This window comes from Tamandua tetradactyla, chromosome 7, assembly GCF_023851605.1.
Source record: "Tamandua tetradactyla isolate mTamTet1 chromosome 7, mTamTet1.pri, whole genome shotgun sequence".
Taxonomy (NCBI): Eukaryota; Metazoa; Chordata; class Mammalia; order Pilosa; family Myrmecophagidae; genus Tamandua; species Tamandua tetradactyla.
Window position 1 is genome coordinate 89,801,732 of NC_135333.1, and position 18,746 is coordinate 89,820,477.

The 18,746-nt window shown below is 38.1% G+C and overlaps 1 protein-coding gene across 4 annotated transcripts in view; it reads right to left on the bottom strand.

Annotated features, from left to right (window-relative positions):
* ITPR2 (inositol 1,4,5-trisphosphate receptor type 2) overlaps window positions 1–17,777 on the bottom strand; it is a 521,104-nt gene extending 503,327 nt beyond the window's left edge. For all 4 annotated transcript variants that reach the window (XM_077170358.1, XM_077170360.1, XM_077170361.1 and 1 more), the window contains exon 1: window positions 17,232–17,777. In XM_077170358.1, the coding sequence (XP_077026473.1) occupies window positions 17,232–17,323 (92 nt within the window). In that variant the 5' untranslated portion in view covers window positions 17,324–17,777. The remainder of the gene's footprint in view (window positions 1–17,231) is intronic.
* Between the last annotated feature and the right edge of the window lie 969 nt (window positions 17,778–18,746).

Below are 18,746 nucleotides of genomic sequence, written 5' to 3' on the forward strand. Positions count from 1 at the left end.
CTGAACTTTCTGAAATATCAACTATTTTAATGTGATTGTAACGTGCAAATCATCCAATAGGGCCATGTACATTACTTACATAACTATTATCACATGTTGGCCTGGGTGTGGACAGAGACGTGATCCAAGAGATTGGTCAAGTGCCTACATATTCAGAGACAACTTTCATATATTTTAGAAAAATTACCAACATAGATCTCAAGGCATTTGATAAATAAGAACAATTACAATGACTTTTTTTCCCAGAGAGGGGAATGACGCTCAGAGATTTGCAGGTATGTATATCCCAATTCAAATATTCATTCAATAAATATTCATGAAGCCACACATTTGGGATATTCAGTGAGCAAAACAAAAAGATTTCTGCCCTCAAACAGTTCACATTCTACTAGGGGAAGAAAGACAATAAACAAAGGGTATAGTAAAGAGGAAATTATACTGTATATTTCAAAGTGGTGGTGGGGAGAATAGATGAAGGTAAGGGAAATAGAAAACAGTGATGCAAATTATTAAACACAGAGTTACCATATTGCCCAGCAACCTACTCCTAGGTATACACCCAAGAGAAATGGAAACATATGTTCACCCAAAAACTTGTACACAAATTTTCATACAGCATTATTCAAATAACCCAAAATGGAGACAACCCGAATATACATCAACTAATGAATAGATAAACACAATGCAGTGTATCCTTACAGTGAAACACTATGTGGGAACACAAAAGTAATGAAGTACTGATACACGCTATAACACAGATGAACCAAATAAAAACAGTATATTAACTGAAAGAACCCAGTCACAAAGACTACATATTGTATAATTCCATTCATATGAAATTTCTAAAACAGGCAAGTCCATAGAGACAGAAAGTAAATGGGTGGCTGCCTAGTGCTAGTGAGAAAGAAGAAATGGGGAGTGATGCTAATGGGTACAGGAGTTCTTTATAGGATGATGAAAATGTTTTAAAATTGATTGTGGTGATGGCTGCACAACTCTATGAATATACTAAAAAACATGGAATCATGTACTTTAAAAGGATGCATTTTATGATATGTGAATTATAGTTCAATAAAGCTGTTTAAAATCAAGGATGCTGAATCAAAAACATCATATTTAATTAAGCTCTATAGCTTGCAAAACCCTTTCCACTACTATTTTAGATCTCAAAAGTACCTTGTAGAGCAATATTGGTAAAATATTTATCCCCATTCTATAGAGTGTTTTTTAATGCACCAAGAAGTTATTACTAAATTACCTACTAAGCAGCTCTGCTTTCTTTCTCCCACACCACAATGCCCCCAAAGAAGCAGATTTCGAGCCCTGCTTTCAAGTGATTTCCCTGGTTGCCAGCCCTGGGCATCATGATTTGCCTTTGTGGACATAAGTGATTAATCACAATCTAAGTGAGGCCAAATTCTATCACCAAATTCTATCTGTTTTGAAATTTAAGAAGAGAGACCCAGAGTATAAGAATTACTGGAGTAAAGTCATGTAAATGGCAGGATTCAGACAGGTCCTGGGTTTCTGCATTTCCTAGTGTTTGATCGTTCAGTTCATCATTCAAATTCTTGGAGCTCCTCCAGTATTCTTACAATAAATTTCCTTCTTTGCTTAAGCTAACCAGAGATGGTTTCTCTTCCTTGCAAACAAAAGAATCTTATTTCTAATATAATATACTCTTTCAAATCTTAGGCATTATCCATGTGAGCAAAGTGATGTAAAAGCATCCCTTGCTTTTTCCCTCTTGAAGGGCTCCAGCAAATAACCCCACCTTGAATGGGTGGAGACACATTTCCATGGAAACCATCTAATCAAAAGTTACCACCCACAATTGGGTGGGTCACATCTCCATGGAAACAATAAAAAAGATTACATCCAGCACTACTGAGTGAGAATTAAAGGACATGGTTTTTCTTGAGTACACAACAGAATCAAACCGGCACAGGGTGCCTGGGCGGTTCTCTGGTAGAATGCTCACTTGCTATGCAGGAGACCTGGGTTTGAGTCCCAGCCTACGACCAAATTTAAAAAAAAACAACAACCTACGTTTTCTCTAAGACTAATTTGAGGAACTCATAGATAAGTGTCATATAAGAAAAGCCCAGTATTTATAATCTGCACAGATTTTCAATATGATATTGTTAACTGTGGCTCAAATAACTCAGTAGCAGACAGGACCTCAATAGTGCGTGTCTGAATTCTAAGAATTTAGATATGAACTTAGATTGTGCTTTGTTCGCTTTCTAAGTCTTTCTCTGTACTCATGGGGATCCATTTATGGCCTTTATCATTTGTTAAAATACCAAGAGAAAATGAGGGTATGGGAGACTCCACAAATATGAGAAGGGTGTACTATACCAATGGGAGTGGAAATGCGTGTGCATGTGTTCAACAGTCATATGCACTATGAGGCGAAAATATTAAGAACAATTTTAGGTCAAGAAATGTCCTTATTACCAAAGTATCTAGGGATCTTTTATCAGATAGTTGTTTATAAGACTCTAATTGTATGATTCATGAAGAAAAGCTATGCTACAGTGGAGATAAAAAATGAGGGGAAAGGATAATAATAATACTCAAAGGAGCTGGGTTCAGTTTATAAATTTCCCCCAAATAATTACTAACTTTCTTCTTGACTAAGCTTTATAGTCCTGATCGCATTATCTCAAGCCTTTGTAAACTTGGCATACACGAAAGCAGTCTAAATAAACTTAGAGGGTCTGAACCAAACTTACAAATTGCACATTTGGTAAATAAGCATAAATATGTTTTGAGATTATTTCTTTGTCTTTGCATATGTCAATAATGTCAGTTTTTAGAGCTATTAAAACGTACATAAAAATTTCAGAACTTTTTTTTTCAAATGAAATAAAAGTACAAGAATACATGATCATATATATTCAGGAGTTGTAACTGTCATTTCTAAATTCTGAGATACTGAGCTGTTTGTATATAACCTGATTGTTCGCAAAAACTTCGGGTATTTATATCACACCTGAGACTCAGAGCTCTGAAGCTATGAAAGTCAGTACTACCCCACACAGGAACTGCTTAAAAAGTTGAAAAAGGGATCAGACTTCAACTAGAAATATGAATGAAACAGATCTAGGTAGGGCTGAGGTAGCTCAGAATACAGGGTAAAGGATGCTATCATCCATATTTTAAAATCTCAACTTCTATGTGAGACCAAAGGGGAGATGTTTATTTGTTGCAAAATTTATATTTTGGTTACTGCATTACCTAATTTCACTTGTATGGTCAGGTTAGTAGAACACCACAAGTACATGAAATCTTGAAAAGGGCATGATATCTTGTTGGTTTGTTCAGGTTAATGTGGTGCCTCAATATGTCCCAGGGTAATTTGGGCAGTGGATAAAGAAGTATTTGCAAAGTACCCTGGGGGGCTGGGGAGAAAGGAAGAAGTATTCAGCTTCCCCATTTGGAGACTTTCTAATATTCTTACAAGCAGTGGGGACAACCAAATCAATAGTCTGAGCCCTCAATCTTGGGGTCAACCCCTATGAAACTTATTCCTGCAAAGGATAGACTAAGCTTACTTATAATTATGCCTAAGAATCACCCCAGAGAACCTCTTTTGTTACTCAGATGTGGCCTCTCTCTCTCTCTCAGTCAACATGGCAGTGAACTCACTGCCCTCTCCCGTAAGTGGGACATGACTCCCAGGGGTGTAAATCTTCCTGGCAATGTGTGACAGGACTTCTGGGATGAGCCAGAACCCAGCATCAAGGGATTGAGAAAGGCTTCTGGACGAAAACAGGGAAGTAAGCAATGAGACAAAAAGTTTCAGTGGCTGAGAGATTTCAAACAGGGTCAAGAAGTTATCCTGGAGCTTATTCTTATGCATTTGGTGTATTGGAGCAGCTGGAGGAAGTACCTGAAACTGTTGAGCTGTGTCCAGTAGCCTTGATTCTTGAAGATGATTGTATAATGATATAGCTTTTACAATGTGACTGTGTGATTGTGAAAAGCTTGTGTTCGATGCTCCTTTTATCCAAGGTATGGACAGATGAGTAAAAAAATGTGAATAATAAATAAATATTAGGAAGGATAAGGGGTAAAATAAACTGGGTAGATTGAAATACTAGTTGGTCAATAAGAGGAAGGGGTATGAGGTATGGGATGTATGAGTTTTTTTCTTTTTTCTTTTATTTCTTTTTCTGGAGTGATGCAAATGTTCTAAAAATGATCATGGTAATGAATACACAACTATGTGATGATACTGTGAGCCAATGACTGTACACCATGTATGGACTTTATGTGTGTGAAGATTTGTCTATAAAAATATTTTTTAAAAAAAGAATACATGGGGTGCACGGGTAGTTCAGTGGTTAGAATGCCTACCTTCCATGCAGGAAACCTGGGTTCAATTCCCAGACCATGCACCCCCCCCCAAAAAAAATACATGATCATTTATAGACATAGATTTGAGAAAAACATTCATCCTAATGATCCTTCAAAGTCAAGCTTAAATGTCACCTCCTCCTTGAAGCCCTCCACAGGTGTTCCCAGCCAGGATAGAAATAATCTGAGTTCCCATGATAACTGTTTTTAATCACCTTAACTGCATTTAAAAAGAAATGACATATGTTGTAAGTATTCAATGCCAGTCTTACCTCCATCATTAAATAATTATTTCACTGATTTCACAAATATTTATTAAACACTTGCTATGTACTAGAAATTGTGTGAGATGCTGAGCATATAATATTTAAAAAGACAGACTGAATTCCTGGTCTTGTAGCATTTAAAATTCCAAGGGTAGAGAGCGTTAAATGCTCTTATGTCTCCCACAGATCCTAGATTGTCAAAGGAAGAGAGTGTTTTGGGAATAGTAATTTAAAACAGTTTAATATTTAGCACCTCTTCACACTGTATCCCCAGTCCATAGTTGAAGTTCAATAAATATTTTTTGAATGAATTAATGAGTCAATCTACAGCACATTTCAGTGTAAACCATATCACCAGGAAAGTCATCTGGACTTAATTTATGATGTGGACACATTCTCAAAATCTAAAAGTTTTTCTGAATAGCCTGATAATTTAACTTGTTTCTAATTCAAGGTTAGAGATCTCCATGTATGTTTTGGTACAAACTAGGTAATAGCTACTGTTAACCAATTTTTGAATTGAATGTTGACAAAGCTAATCCATTCATGTCAAAGATGCTCAATAAAAACACTTAATTGATTTCAACTCCTCTCACAAACTAATGCCTATAGAAGCAGGCTAAATAAATATTAGCGGGAATAAAAGTTTCACAATAAGTGTAAAGATTACTAGTGTAAAGATTACTAAAATGAATTTCAGCCACGCTAAGTACAAACTTCTTGCATGTGTAAACAGACTTCTAAAATAATACAAAATACTGTATATATTTACCTGCATGAATTAAATATATCCATAATTGCTCAGCATCACTGGCCAGACAAACATTTTCCATTATACATTTTAAAATATCAATCATACTTTAATATTACTTTTTCATATTTTTGGTGGAATTATACAGAGAAAGTCGGGTTTAACAAATGAGTATCAGTGCTCAGTCATTATACTGATATTTCTTTTAGCCTCCAGTACCTTAGAGCAGCTAGAAATAAAAACCTAAAAGTATGGAATTGTAACCCATACCAAAGTCTGAAATCTGTTCTACACCTAATTGTTGTGATGTACTTTGAAATTTATTGCATTTATGTATATATGTTATTTAAAGAAAAAGAGTATAACAGAGAAGAAGGATTTAACAAATGGGTGTGACTGCTGAATCATTATATTGATATTTCTGTTGTTCTCCAGTGTCTTGGAGCAGCTAGAAGAAAAAATGAAAAATCATGGAACAGTAACCCATACCAAACTTTAAAATCTGTTCTATAACTACTTGTTAAAATGTACTTGGAAATTTATTGCTTTTTTGTACATATGTTATATTTCACACTAAAAGAAAATGTTTAAAAAATATCAATAATAACCAGGAACAAACCTGTATGTTAACATACGACCATCTATTTCATCAACACACAGTTTTCTAGTCTGTGGTTTTCTCTCACTGATTAGATCAGGTAAATGCCTTATTTATTTATTTTAAAATAAATACTGTTGATTAAGAAATTGAAGAATCCTTAAAAACACAATTTCATCTTAGTTAACTTTCCTGACTATAAAAGTAATTGATGTTCAATTAAAGGAGCTTATATAAAATCTTGGAAATACAGAAAATACAAAGATAAAAATTAAAAATCACCACCCAGGGACAACCACTGTTAAATGCTGCTCAATCTTCTTTCATTATTTTCCATGTATATTATTTTACATATATTTAAAATAAACTATTAGTTTCCTAAAGGTATATATTGAAAACTTTCACACGTAAATCAGCATGGAAGTGAAAGATAACCACCAAGAAAAAGCATCAAATATTTGCAAAGGCAGTTTTATCTATTAAATAAAACTGAAGGAAAGATGGTTAAAGTTTCACCTCTCTGATAATAATCCAATGTTCCATTACCTTTGATATCACAAAAGGGTAAATTTAATTCTGTTATTATGTTACACACTTGTCACCAAAGTCCACTTATACTTCTTTTTATTTATACATTCAAAGATAAATATATCTTTGTATTTAATTTATACAAATTATTTTTATCAGAAATTTGTTATAAATTTTAAGTTTATAGTATTCTGTCTACATTCTGTAAGTTATCCACACAGTATCTGTACAAGAACAGTTCCAAGGGAAAAGCACTACCTACACAGAAAAGAAAAGGCTTCTGTTAAGCTTAGAATGAAACCAAGCAGTTGCTTCTGGATTCTATTCTTTCAAAGCCAAGTGATTAGGGGACGTGAGGAGTGATGGCTGTTTATCTAACTGAGCTCACCGTCAGCGAGTCTGCCTACAAGTTGCAAAGACATTTATGGACTCACTTCTAGGTTTAAGAAATAGTTGTCCTTTCAGCTTAAAATAGACTTTATGTTCAACCACTTCAGAAACTGTCCTCGGCCTAGATTTTAAATGCTTAAAGCAGTCACATTTATTCCTGAGCTTTAAGTGTTATTTCTAAATTCTGAGATCCTGTGCTACACGCGTATAACCTGGTATTTTCAGGGAACTCGTGTTCCTGTGACACCTAAGACTCAGAGTTGGATTTCTGCAACTCTAAAACTCAGCATTGCTGCATATAGTAAAGTTAGAGAAACTGAAAAAGAGATCAGGCTTCCATTAGAGATAAGAATGAAGTTAATCTGGTTGGGACAAAGGTAAATCAGAATTCACGGTAAAGGATGATAATGTCTGTATTTTAGAATATACTGTACGAGACCAAAGGAACAGAGGTTTATTTTGTCCAAAACTTGAATTTTCTGTAGCACGCAATCTAACTTAACCTGTCTGGCCAGTTCAGTTACAACCTAAGCACTGGAGCCTAGAATTGGAAAGGAGGGCTTGCAACTCTGTATAGCTTAACGTAATACCCAGGCACATTCCAAAGTATGTTTGGCAGATAACTTTAAAGTACTGTCAAAATCCCTTGAGGGACTGGAGAAATAAAAAATGGAACTATTAAACTCTCCCACCTGGAAATGCTTGATACTACCTCAAACATTAGGGACTCCCAAGTTAATAGGCCAAGCCCTTGAACTTGAGGCTAGCATTAATGAAATTTCTATCCGTAACAGACGCTAAGCCTACCTAGGCTTAGGCCTACCTATGATTACTTCCAGAAAATCTCTTTTGTTGCTTAGAGGTGGCCTCTCTCTCTCTCTCTCTAAACCCAACCGTGCAAGTGAAGTCATTACCCTCCCTACTACATAGGACATGACGTCCAGGGATGTAAGTCTCCCTGGTTATGTGGGAAATGACTCCTGGGATGAGCCTGGCCCTAGCACCACAGGATCAACAATGCCTACTTGACCCAAAGTGGGGAAAGAAATGTAACCAAATAAGGTATTAGTGGCTAAGAGATTTCAAAACAGAGTTGAAAAGCTACTCTGGAGGTTACTATCATGCAAGCTTCAGCTAGATATTGAGAATTACCATGGTATGCCAAGACCCAACCCACAACATTCCTGTAAATCCCTAAAGAACATCCGGGGCTCTATCTGAGACTCAATAAAAGTTTCACTTACTATGTGTATTTCTCAGAAACCTGTAACCTCCAGATGGTTGCTACACCAAATAAGCCCTGAAATCCAGAGGTACCAATCTCTTCAAGAGCATCAACCAGTTGCATCTACACATGCCATAATGTAAACACCCTTTCCAACATGAAGAAGTTAGAAGGATCAATGCACAAACATCTCTGAAGATTGGGAGAAGGATTAAAGAAGAAAGAGGAGTTGTATCAGAGAAGATAGGATTTAACAAATGAATATGACTACTGAATCATTATAGTGATATTTCTTTTTAGTCTCCAGTATCTTAGAGCGCCTAGAAGGAAACACCTGAAATGGTGGAACTGTAACCCACACTATAGTTTGACATTTGTTCTAAAACTACTTGCTAAAATGTATTTTGAAATCTTTCACTTTTTTGTATATATGTTATACACAAATTTTTATTTCACAATAAAAAATGTTTAAAAAAAAGAAATAGTTGAACTTTCAGCTTAAAACAGACTTTATGTTCACCACTTCAGAATCTGTCCTCTTACTTGAGCTGATTTCTAGTTCAATAGCATTATAATTCTTACCATTCGACCTTGCAAAACTCAGCATTTAAGATTACATTGTCTTACAAAAGACAAATATTGTATGATCTCACTGATATAAAATAATTAGAATAAGCAGAGTCAGAAATTAGAATGCAGGTTACCAGGGTCAGGGTGGGGCAGGTTATCAGGGTCAGGGAATGGGAAGTCAATGCTTAAATAGTACAGAGCTTCTATTTGGAGTGATGGAAAAGTTTGGGAATTGGATGGTGGTGATGGTAGCACAACATTGTGAACATAATTAACAGGACTGAACTATATATTTAATGTAGCTAAACGGGGAAATTTGGGGTTGTATATATCTTACTAGAATAAAAATTAAAAAGAAAAAACCTTAGGACTGTACAACACAGTGAACCCTTATGTAAACTATGGACTATAGATAACAGTACAATTACAATAATATTCTTTCATCAACTGTAAACAAATACATCACACTAATGTAAGGCATTAATAATGGGGTGGTATATGGGAACTCTATTTTCTATATGATTTTTCTCTAAGCCTACAACTTCTGCAATAAATAAAAAGATTATATTGTCCTGTACTTCCTCACTGAATATACATGAAAATGACCAATGATATTTCAAGATAATGTCAATACATTTTCATAAGCTTTAGAAAAAACAAAGCTAAGTGTATATGCCTAGTTACAGCAAAAAAAAATATTATTTGGAAGGACTATATTTGGAAGATATTAAACATAAATTAAAAATTAAGCCAAAATTAAAGTTGACTATAACTATTCCTTCCTTCAAACTCAACTCTAAAACATGATAAACTAGCTCTACTAAGAAAAAGAATTTTTGAAATATAAATTTAGCATAATTAAATAAGCAAAAGAAGAAAAAATAATAACAAATGGAATCTCTAAGCATTTAAATATCAAAAATGTTAAGCAAAAAAATATATCATTAGAGACTCTCAAGAGACTCTGATTAGGAACAATACAATTTAAGTATTTACACATGAGAATTATAAATTGTGTGATGTACCTCACTTCACCTAACACCCATCATTGAACATGGAAACAAAGGATTGAAAAGTTAACTGACATGGCCAAAAGCAAACAAGAAGTTAAAATAAGAATCTCAATCTCAAGAATGCTTGCCTGCGATGCCAGAGGACCTGGCTTCGATTCCCAGTGCCTGCCCATGTTAAAAAAAAAAAAGTCTCAATCTTTTGTCATAGCTAAGGGACTTTTCTGGTGCTTTGAGAGCACTGTATCGATTAGCAGTCATTTGACTGTGATCTTCCGGAGACCTTCACTAGTGGGTGTTGATTTTTGGTAGATCCTGAGAAGAAATCTCAAGCCTAAATCAGCAATCACTTAAATGTACATATATAGATGAGCACACACATAAATACACCTATACACACTTTTCAATGACTAACCTCTTAATTATGCAGAGGACAGTCAAAGGAATATTATAACCTTTCACTGATTCTACTATCCCAGGAATTCTGCTATGCTTCCTCCTCAATCCGTGATACCTCACAACTGGTCAAGTCAAAATACCCATAAACTGCCATGCTGGAGACCCGGGTTCAACTCCCCACACACACACACACACACAAAAAATATATATATATATATGCATAAAAACTAGGTGTCAGATGTGGAAATGACCAAGAAAATAAACCCCAGTATAAAAAAAAGGAGGAGGTAGGGAGACGATTAATACTGCATTTAAATGGCACAACATATCCCAAAACTCCTTCCTTCCCTTTTAAAAGAAAAATGTAAATTATAACCCTAAAATGTACCAACAACAAAAAAATTAATTTCAAATATACTCAATTTGTCCAACAGGATTTATAACTGTTTTCAGAAATCAATATAAATATCTCCTAAATAGAGCTTTAGATGAAAAATTAAGCTGGGAAATAGGCCCCTCGCACCTACACGAACTGGGAGAAGAGCAATACTGTATCTCAATTTATAATAATTCTGGATTCAGAATCATCCGGTATATGCTGGTTAAAGGATAACTGGGGAGAAAGGGAGAAATGCAAATCTTTGCAACTGGGGCATTCAATCTTGGCACAAAGAAAGCCTCTCTGATTCTGAAGATAGAAGGAACAGACTGAGAAATCAAACTGAAAAGCTGGGTCACAAAGCCTAAGAAAACCCTGCCACAACCCCAGTCAGAAGAGCCTTCAAGAACAGTCTGCCATAGTCAAATATAGTGAAATTTAATGACTTCGTCAGCTAAAATATTCATTACTTTATTGCAAAGATCACCAAAAATTAAACCATAACAATGTATATCCTCCAAAATTCATTTACACACTAAATAGTGTAATTATTTTGCATGCAAATAAACACCTATTTATTATCTTGAAATTTTGTATAATTCAATTCTCATTAATTACCCTGCTAAGCTGAATTTGAGAAAAGCAATCATGCTACCAAAAGTGTCAAGCAAATAAAGAGCTAAAAGGGAAATCATGAGCTTTAAGTCTAATTTTTAGCTCTTTCATTGAAAAATAAAAAATTATTTTTGCTAGGTAGGTACAAGATCAATGTCTCCAGTTCTCTGATTGGCCTTACTTCATACGACCCTTAAAGATTTAAAGAACGTAAAAATAAATGCATGATACAGATTTCCAGCAATCTTCTAAAAAACAAATCTGGCTCTTTCATTTCAATCTCTCACTCACTTATACAGTGCCCTGGCGGACTGCAAAGGGAGGGGGCCATAGCATATACACTCCTCCTTATTCTCCATAAAGATATGAAGAAGGCCAATGGCTGATTAGCAGCAGACCTAGGATAACAGACTTCCAACTAACAGAAAAGCAAGGAAACAGTAACATGCAGCTTAGGTATCATAGCACTGAAACCAATTTTCACAATATCTACCCATTGTATTTTTTTGTTTTTGCTTTTGTTTTTCGGTTGTTTTTCCTATCTCAGTAACATATATACAACCTAAAACTTCTAATCTTAACCACATTCAAATATATAATTCAATGCATTAATTACGTTCACAAAGTTCATCCCATCCATAGCAAAACTTTTCCATACCCCAAACAGAAACTCTACATTTTAAGCCCAAAGTCCCTATTTCCTACCCCCATCCTGTCCCCAGGTAAACTGTATGCTGGATTATGACTCTGTGAGTTTGCTTATTCTAATAATTTTATATCAGTCAGATCACACAATATTTGTCCATTTGTGTCTGACTTATTTCACTCAACATGTCATCTTCAAGGTTCATCCATGTTGTCACATTGGATGATATATTAGAACTTCATTCCTTTTTATGACTGAAAATATTTCATTATGTGTATATATCACAATCTGTTTATCTACTAACTGGATGACGAACACTTGGGTTGCTTCCATCCTTTGGCAATTGTGAATAATGCCACTGTAAACATTCATGTGCAAATATCTGTTTGAGTCCCTGCTTTCAATTTCAATTATTTGGGGTATCTACCTAGAAGTGGGGTTGCTGGTCATACGGTAATTCTATACTTAACTTTCTGAGAGACTGCCAGGCTATCTTCCAAAGCAGCTGAACAATTTTCATTACCAATGAAAGAATCTTCCTATTTCTCCAAATCCTCTCCAACATTTGTAATTTTCCATTTTTTTAATTGTGGCCATTCTAAAGGATGTGTGGTTTTGATTTGCATTGCCCTAGTGGCTAAAGATGAGCTTTTTGGTCATTTATATCTCTTATTTGGAGATGTTTCTTCAAGTCTTTTGCCCATTTTTTAATTGTGTTGTTTGTCTTTTATGGTTGAGTCGAAGAACTTCTTTATGTATGCTGGATAGTAAACCAATGTCAGATATGTGATTTTTCTCCCATTGGGTAGGTTGCCATTTTACTTTCATGGTAAAGTCCTTTGATGCCCAAAAGTTTTCAATTTTGATGAGGTTTCATTTTTCTATTTTTCCTTTTATTGCTGTCCTTTGACTGTAGAGTCTAACAAACCACTGCCTTGACATAAGGTCCTAAAGATACTTCCCTACATTCTATTGTAGGAGATTTATACTTCTAGTTTTTATAATTAAGTCTTTGATTCATTTTGAGTTGATTTTGTATGTGATGTACAGAAGGGGTCCACTTACATTCTTTCTGCAAATGGAGATTAAGTTTTCCCAGCACCATTCGCTGAAGAGACTATTCTTTCCCAATTGAGTGGTCCTTGCCCCCTTGTCAAAAATCAGTTGGCCATAAATGTGAGGGTTGATTTTGAGCTCTTGAGTCTATTCCATTGTTCTATATGTCTGTCCTTGTGCCAGTACTATGCTGTTTTGCTTACTGTGACTTTGTAAGAAGTTATAAAATCAGGAAGTGCAAGTCCTCCAACTTCATTCTTCTTTTTCAAGATAGCTTTGGATTTTGGGGGCTCCTTACCCTCCCATACAAATTTAAAAATTGGATTTTTCATTTCTGCAAAGAAAGTTCTTAGAATTTTTATTGGGATTGCATTGAATCTCTAAATCCCTTTGGATAGAATTGGGTAGTAATGATAAATCTATGCTTTCTGGCATACGATGTACAAAGATATAATTGGTGATAAGTACAAAAAAAGGCAGAGGTGGAGGTATAGGAACAGTGTATGTGAATGCTACGGAAGTCAAGTTGGTAGCAAATCAGTTATGATTGTTACATATCTAGGATGGTAAATTTTAACCTCATGGTACAAGGAGAATACATGAAAACATATGCAGATAGAAGGGACTCAATATGGTATAAGGCAAAAAAATAAAATAAAATAAACATGAAAATAGGTATTAGAGAAATTAGGGGGGGAAAAGGTATAAGACTTACAATGACTAAATATCAAAATGGCAGAAAAAAGTCCTGCACTATCAGTAGTGACTTTAAATGTAAAGGGAGTATACCCATTGTATTTTAAGCTAACAAAGTAGCTTGTTACCCCCAACAGTTGCCTAATAACATTTCATGTGGCATGGACACACAGTCCCATAAAATCTGAAAACAATGTGGTTCCACAAGTGAAAGAAAGTCCTAAGCAATACAATGGCCATTTAAAAAATTGTGCAATGTCATAGGTAGAGAGCAGAATGAACAAAAGAATCATGTTCAAAGAGGTCACTCTGTTATATCAGTTGAAAAGTATCAGTTGATTATACCCCATGGCCTCAATTATGCCATTATGAAATTAAATGGGATATTTTCTCAATAGGTGAAATTTTACATCTCTGAACTTTAGAAAATTGTTTTATATACAAAATCCCTAACTTTCAAAACTACTTGCCTGTTTACAGTAATAAATGTGGTAAGGTTAACCAAAGTATACTTTATATTAAATAATGACAAAATAACTTTAGTTTTTAAAGTCAAAATTCAGTTTCAGCATCTTATCTGACGACTCCCACCGAAATAAGCACCCTGATGGCTGGAGGTCTGCAAGGAGCCATCAGCTTGAGACCTGATATGTCTCATATCTCAGCATGAGACAGTTCTGTTCCGGTGTAAGACTTAAGGTCAGTGAAACAAATTCACTTTATTATTCTCAAGTTTCCTATCTTCTGTTTCATGACTTTTTAATTTAATGCTTAGAAAATGGACAAACCGGTCCCTTAAAAAATTAAATGGCTCTTTTTAAGAGCAAGCCACATGCTTTCCATATGTAACTTAGGGGCTTTCTGCAACATTATTTGCATATCTCATATATATAGCAGAGTAAGAAATATTCATTAATAAAATTATTAATAATTTCAATGTAATTCTATTTGATGTTCCAAAATTTTTTTAAAAAAGATGTTTCCAGAGCTGCCCTGTTCCCAAAGCAGAAAAGTGCTATATTTTTATTCATCATAGATATACTGATCCCATCACTTAGTCAAGTGAAATTTCACCTAATTTTATAGTTTGTCTGGATTCTTCTATATGTACTTTCTCAACCAGGATCTATTTTAAAGTGGAGACTAGCATCATGCTACCTTGAATACACCCTGGATACTATTCAGTGAAGGCGCAGAGATTGCATTAGGGTATATTAGGAATGTTTTTATTCTAACTGTCCTTTGAAAAGATGTTCAGAAACAAATACCAGGAAGGAGGCATGCACATGGCCAACCTCTGACTTCCAAAGGACTCTTTTAAATTATCTGAACATCTAGACAGTCTATTTCAAACGATGAACAATCCAATCAAAGCACAAAGCTTCACCAACGGCAACATTTCTAAAGACCCCTCCTCACCTCAGAATGAAGCTGTGTGAAGGCGTTGTCATACTGCAATAAGCCTCAGGTCATTAACAGAAAAAATAATATACAGCACAGATTCCAAGAAAACTCAGCTTTGAAAACAGTAAGAATTACTGAATACAAATAAGAGATATTTATACAGATGCATATGCTGCATTAAAGTCATTCAATCTTTCAAAAAAGTCATAATAAAACAAGCCTAAGGAAAACTATTCTTCTATGAAGATATAAATAACGCAGATATGCTTAACGCTTTTCATATACAATAACTGTAGTTTTATCAAGACTTAGAGATTATGATGTGTAACCAAAAAATGGCATACTCGGCTAGAAATTTGGAGAGAGGGTTAGATTTCCAGCTTTTTGTATTCCTGTTCTCTGTTTCTTGGATAATTCACACCATTTCTGTTAGCCTCAGTTTCCTGATCTTTAAAACAAGCAGACTTCAAAATTGCTGAAGCCGTAGCTTCCTGATTTACCATCTTTAGCCCTTTTGGTAACTGTTTTTTGCTATCCTTACTCCCATTTTTGCTGAATAAGATCCTATGAAAATAGGGTCTGTTGCTGGTTTGTTTTACATTTTATTCAAAATCCCTTTTCTTATTTGTCCTCAAGCCTAACTATTGCTCAGTCACCTATGTAGTGATAGTTACAATAGTTTGCATTTACATAAGTGCTTATTGTAGGCCAGGTACTGTTCTAAGCACTTTACATATATTAATTCCTTTCTTCTCACAAGGCTGTGAGGTAGGTACCATTATTATCTCCATTTTAGACCAGAGGAAACTGAGGCACAAAACAATTGTATACCTTGCCTAGGTATAGAATTTATGAGTGGTGAAGATGGGATTTGAACCTCAGGAATTCTGGCCCTGAGTCTGGGTACTTAACTGCTACACTTCATACACTGTCCAGTTTACGGGGGCGGGGAGGTGAAGTGCAGCAGAAGCCATGTGCAAAACTTCGTTGGTCGCCCAAACTCTGGAGCTGGTACTACTACTTCTCTCAGAAGTAAGAGTAGCTCAAACCCAGCATTGGCACATGCCACCCACATTTTTTTTCTTCCATGCTTCAGTTGCATAGGTAAATTAACATTGGATGTAAAGGGATTTAATTAAATCTACCCCAGTTTTTTCACCCATTAGGGGAAATGCATAAATACCGTAAGTGTGGTGGTACTGGTGACTTGCCATTCCAGTGCTGAGCAGGCAGCACTCCGTTATAACATGGTTTCAGTCGCCATCCAGGGGCGCTGCATGTGAAGTCACGTGCGTCCCCCAAACCTAACAGCTGCAAACAGTAACCAGTCAGGAGGTGGAAACACCAGTTCCACAGCCTGAAATCTCTAAGACTAGGGTATCTAAGTGCTGAGAACACGAGCTAACAAAAATATCTGGGTATCAAAAATATATTGCTGTTCACATTCAAACAAAAAAACAACTGATACTCAGAATTAGGGCAGGCAAAAAATACTAGTAATCAAGGAAATCCTATTTAATCTCCTACCACACTGTCATGTTCTCTCTCTCTCTTTCTCTTTATATCCATTTCCCATTCATAAATCAACGTCGAATCTCAAGAACCCTGCACTTGGCGGAGTTACAGGAGGGGTTCAGCATTTCAGTGGGCCAAGGAGCCCGAGGAAAGAGATAAAGAAGTGACTTCTAGAACCCAGGAGGCCCCCAGAGCCCTCTGAGGCCCACAGCGCTGCGCACGCCCCCAGGGTGCCCTCTACCGCAGGCGAGTACCCTTTTGGCCTTGCCAAAAGGAAATTAATTTCGCGAGGAGGAAACAGCGAGCTCCTCCCGCGGGACACAGACACATTTTGGCCCACCACAACGCCTAAGTTTCACGTCCAAGGCCACGGACTTTAAACGATCGCTCTTTCAAACCAGACACTGAGAGACAGGGGCTGGACGCGGTAACGAGCAACAACGAGGACAGACAGGAGTTGTTTAGTTTTCTTTTTAAGGGAAAATTAACACTCAGTGTAATCAAAACAACCCATGGAGAAGCCAGCGAAGACTTCTTCGCCGGGCCTGTGTCTGGACTTTTGAATCACTTCCTCATTTTGTGATGTGTCTCTGAGCTCGAGATTACGAAGTTGCTGAGAAAGTCTTGCCACTCGGGGCAGCTTCCTTCGAGCGAGCCGATCGCAAGGCGCTGTCCGCCGCCGGCGCAGACCTGCTCAGCCCTGCCCAGCCCGGCCACCCGCAGGCAGCAGCGAGAGGTCGCAGTGGGGCGAGGAGGGACAAGGATGGGTTCGCAGGAGAGAAAGCGCGAGCGCCGCCCTTCCCGAGCTCCCCGCTTACCCCAGGGTGCTGATGAAGCCATTGACCGAGCCCTCAGCGTACAGGGACACGATGTCCCCTATGTAGAGGAAGCTGGACATTTTATCAGACATGCTGCTTCATGTTCCAAAGTGGATGTCCCTCCTCTTCGATGAGCGCTCGCTGCCCTTTATCCAGGGAGCCGCTGAAGCAGAAGCCGAATGGAGCGCAGGACCGCAGCGGTTAAGAGCACGGCCCCAGACACCGAGGGTTGGGGCTCAGCTCTGACCCCGCTCGGGCAGAACCCGGCAGGAGCGCAGCCCGTGGCAGCGAACACCCCACGAGGTGAGCAGCCTTGGTGTCTGCAGAAGCCGCGGCTGCCGCCTGCCCGACAGGTTTCCTGTTCCTTTCAGAAGTTTTCTCTCCAACACCTTTGCTCCTCCTACTCCTCCCCCCGGCGCTTCCCCCTCCACGTCGCCTCTGCGCTCTGCGCCCCGCCGCCGCGGTCACCAGCACCGGGCGCGAGCTGGTGGTTGCAGAGCCCCTCGGTCCCCTCCAGGGAACTTTAGGACCAGGTGCGGGTGCCCATTGGGCTAGGGGGAGGAGAGGAGCCCGGGAGGAGGGGACGGGCAGCCAATCAGGGAGAGGTGGCCGGGGGCGGAGCTTGGGCGGGGCCACTCTGGGGAGACCCCGCCCCCCGGGAAGCCTCCGCGGTAACCATACTGGCCGGTTCCGGGCCCCGACGCGGGGCGGAGCTGGAGAAGCGGCGAGGATCCTGAGCCCGGCTGGGGAAGCGAGCTGCATCCCCGCTCTGGAGCGACCGAACCTGGGGCGTGACAGTCGTCTCTTAGGAAAGCGAGAGACAGCGGAGACAAGGCGCCGCCTCGGAACTTGCAGGAGAGTGGGAGGATGAGAACTAGCGAGAGGCGAGCGCTAAGGAGGACTCTGGAGGTGGAGTGAGCCAGTGAGAGGTCTGGAAATGAAAAGGTGGAGCCGGAGTGAAAGGCGGGGTGGGGGTGGGTGGAATTTGCTGACCAAGTGAGAGAAACGTATTGAAGCAAAGGAAAGAACACAAATTTAAAACTAAATGAAAGAGAGAGAAGGGGAGGGAGGGTGAGGAAGAAAGAAAGAGAAAATCTCGATTTGGAACATGTAGCTTTCTTTTTTTTCAAGTATATGACGTTAGTGAAACTTGACCCATCAGCAGATGGTAAGGTGGAAGCGAGCTTCCATGGAGGTGAACGTCACAGCAATTACTGCAGCCAGCCCCCTCGGCCGTGACAGCTCTGTGGAGCTGAACCTTCTCTTTAGCCTCCAAGGCTGCGCCTTTTGCGCCTACTTGATTAACTCCGAGCCAAGGTTTAACCTTCCACCTCCGGGAGCCCCACTGTCTGCAGCTCACTGACAGCTCTTGTTTGTTTACATTTAAACCTGCTGACTCTTAAAATTCCAGCGATTATAAACGAAACTGGCGGCGGAACACGTTTGCACACCTTCTCTGTTGCTTTTGTAGCCCACATCATTTCACAAGCCTTTCGCCCTACCCTTCTGGAAGAC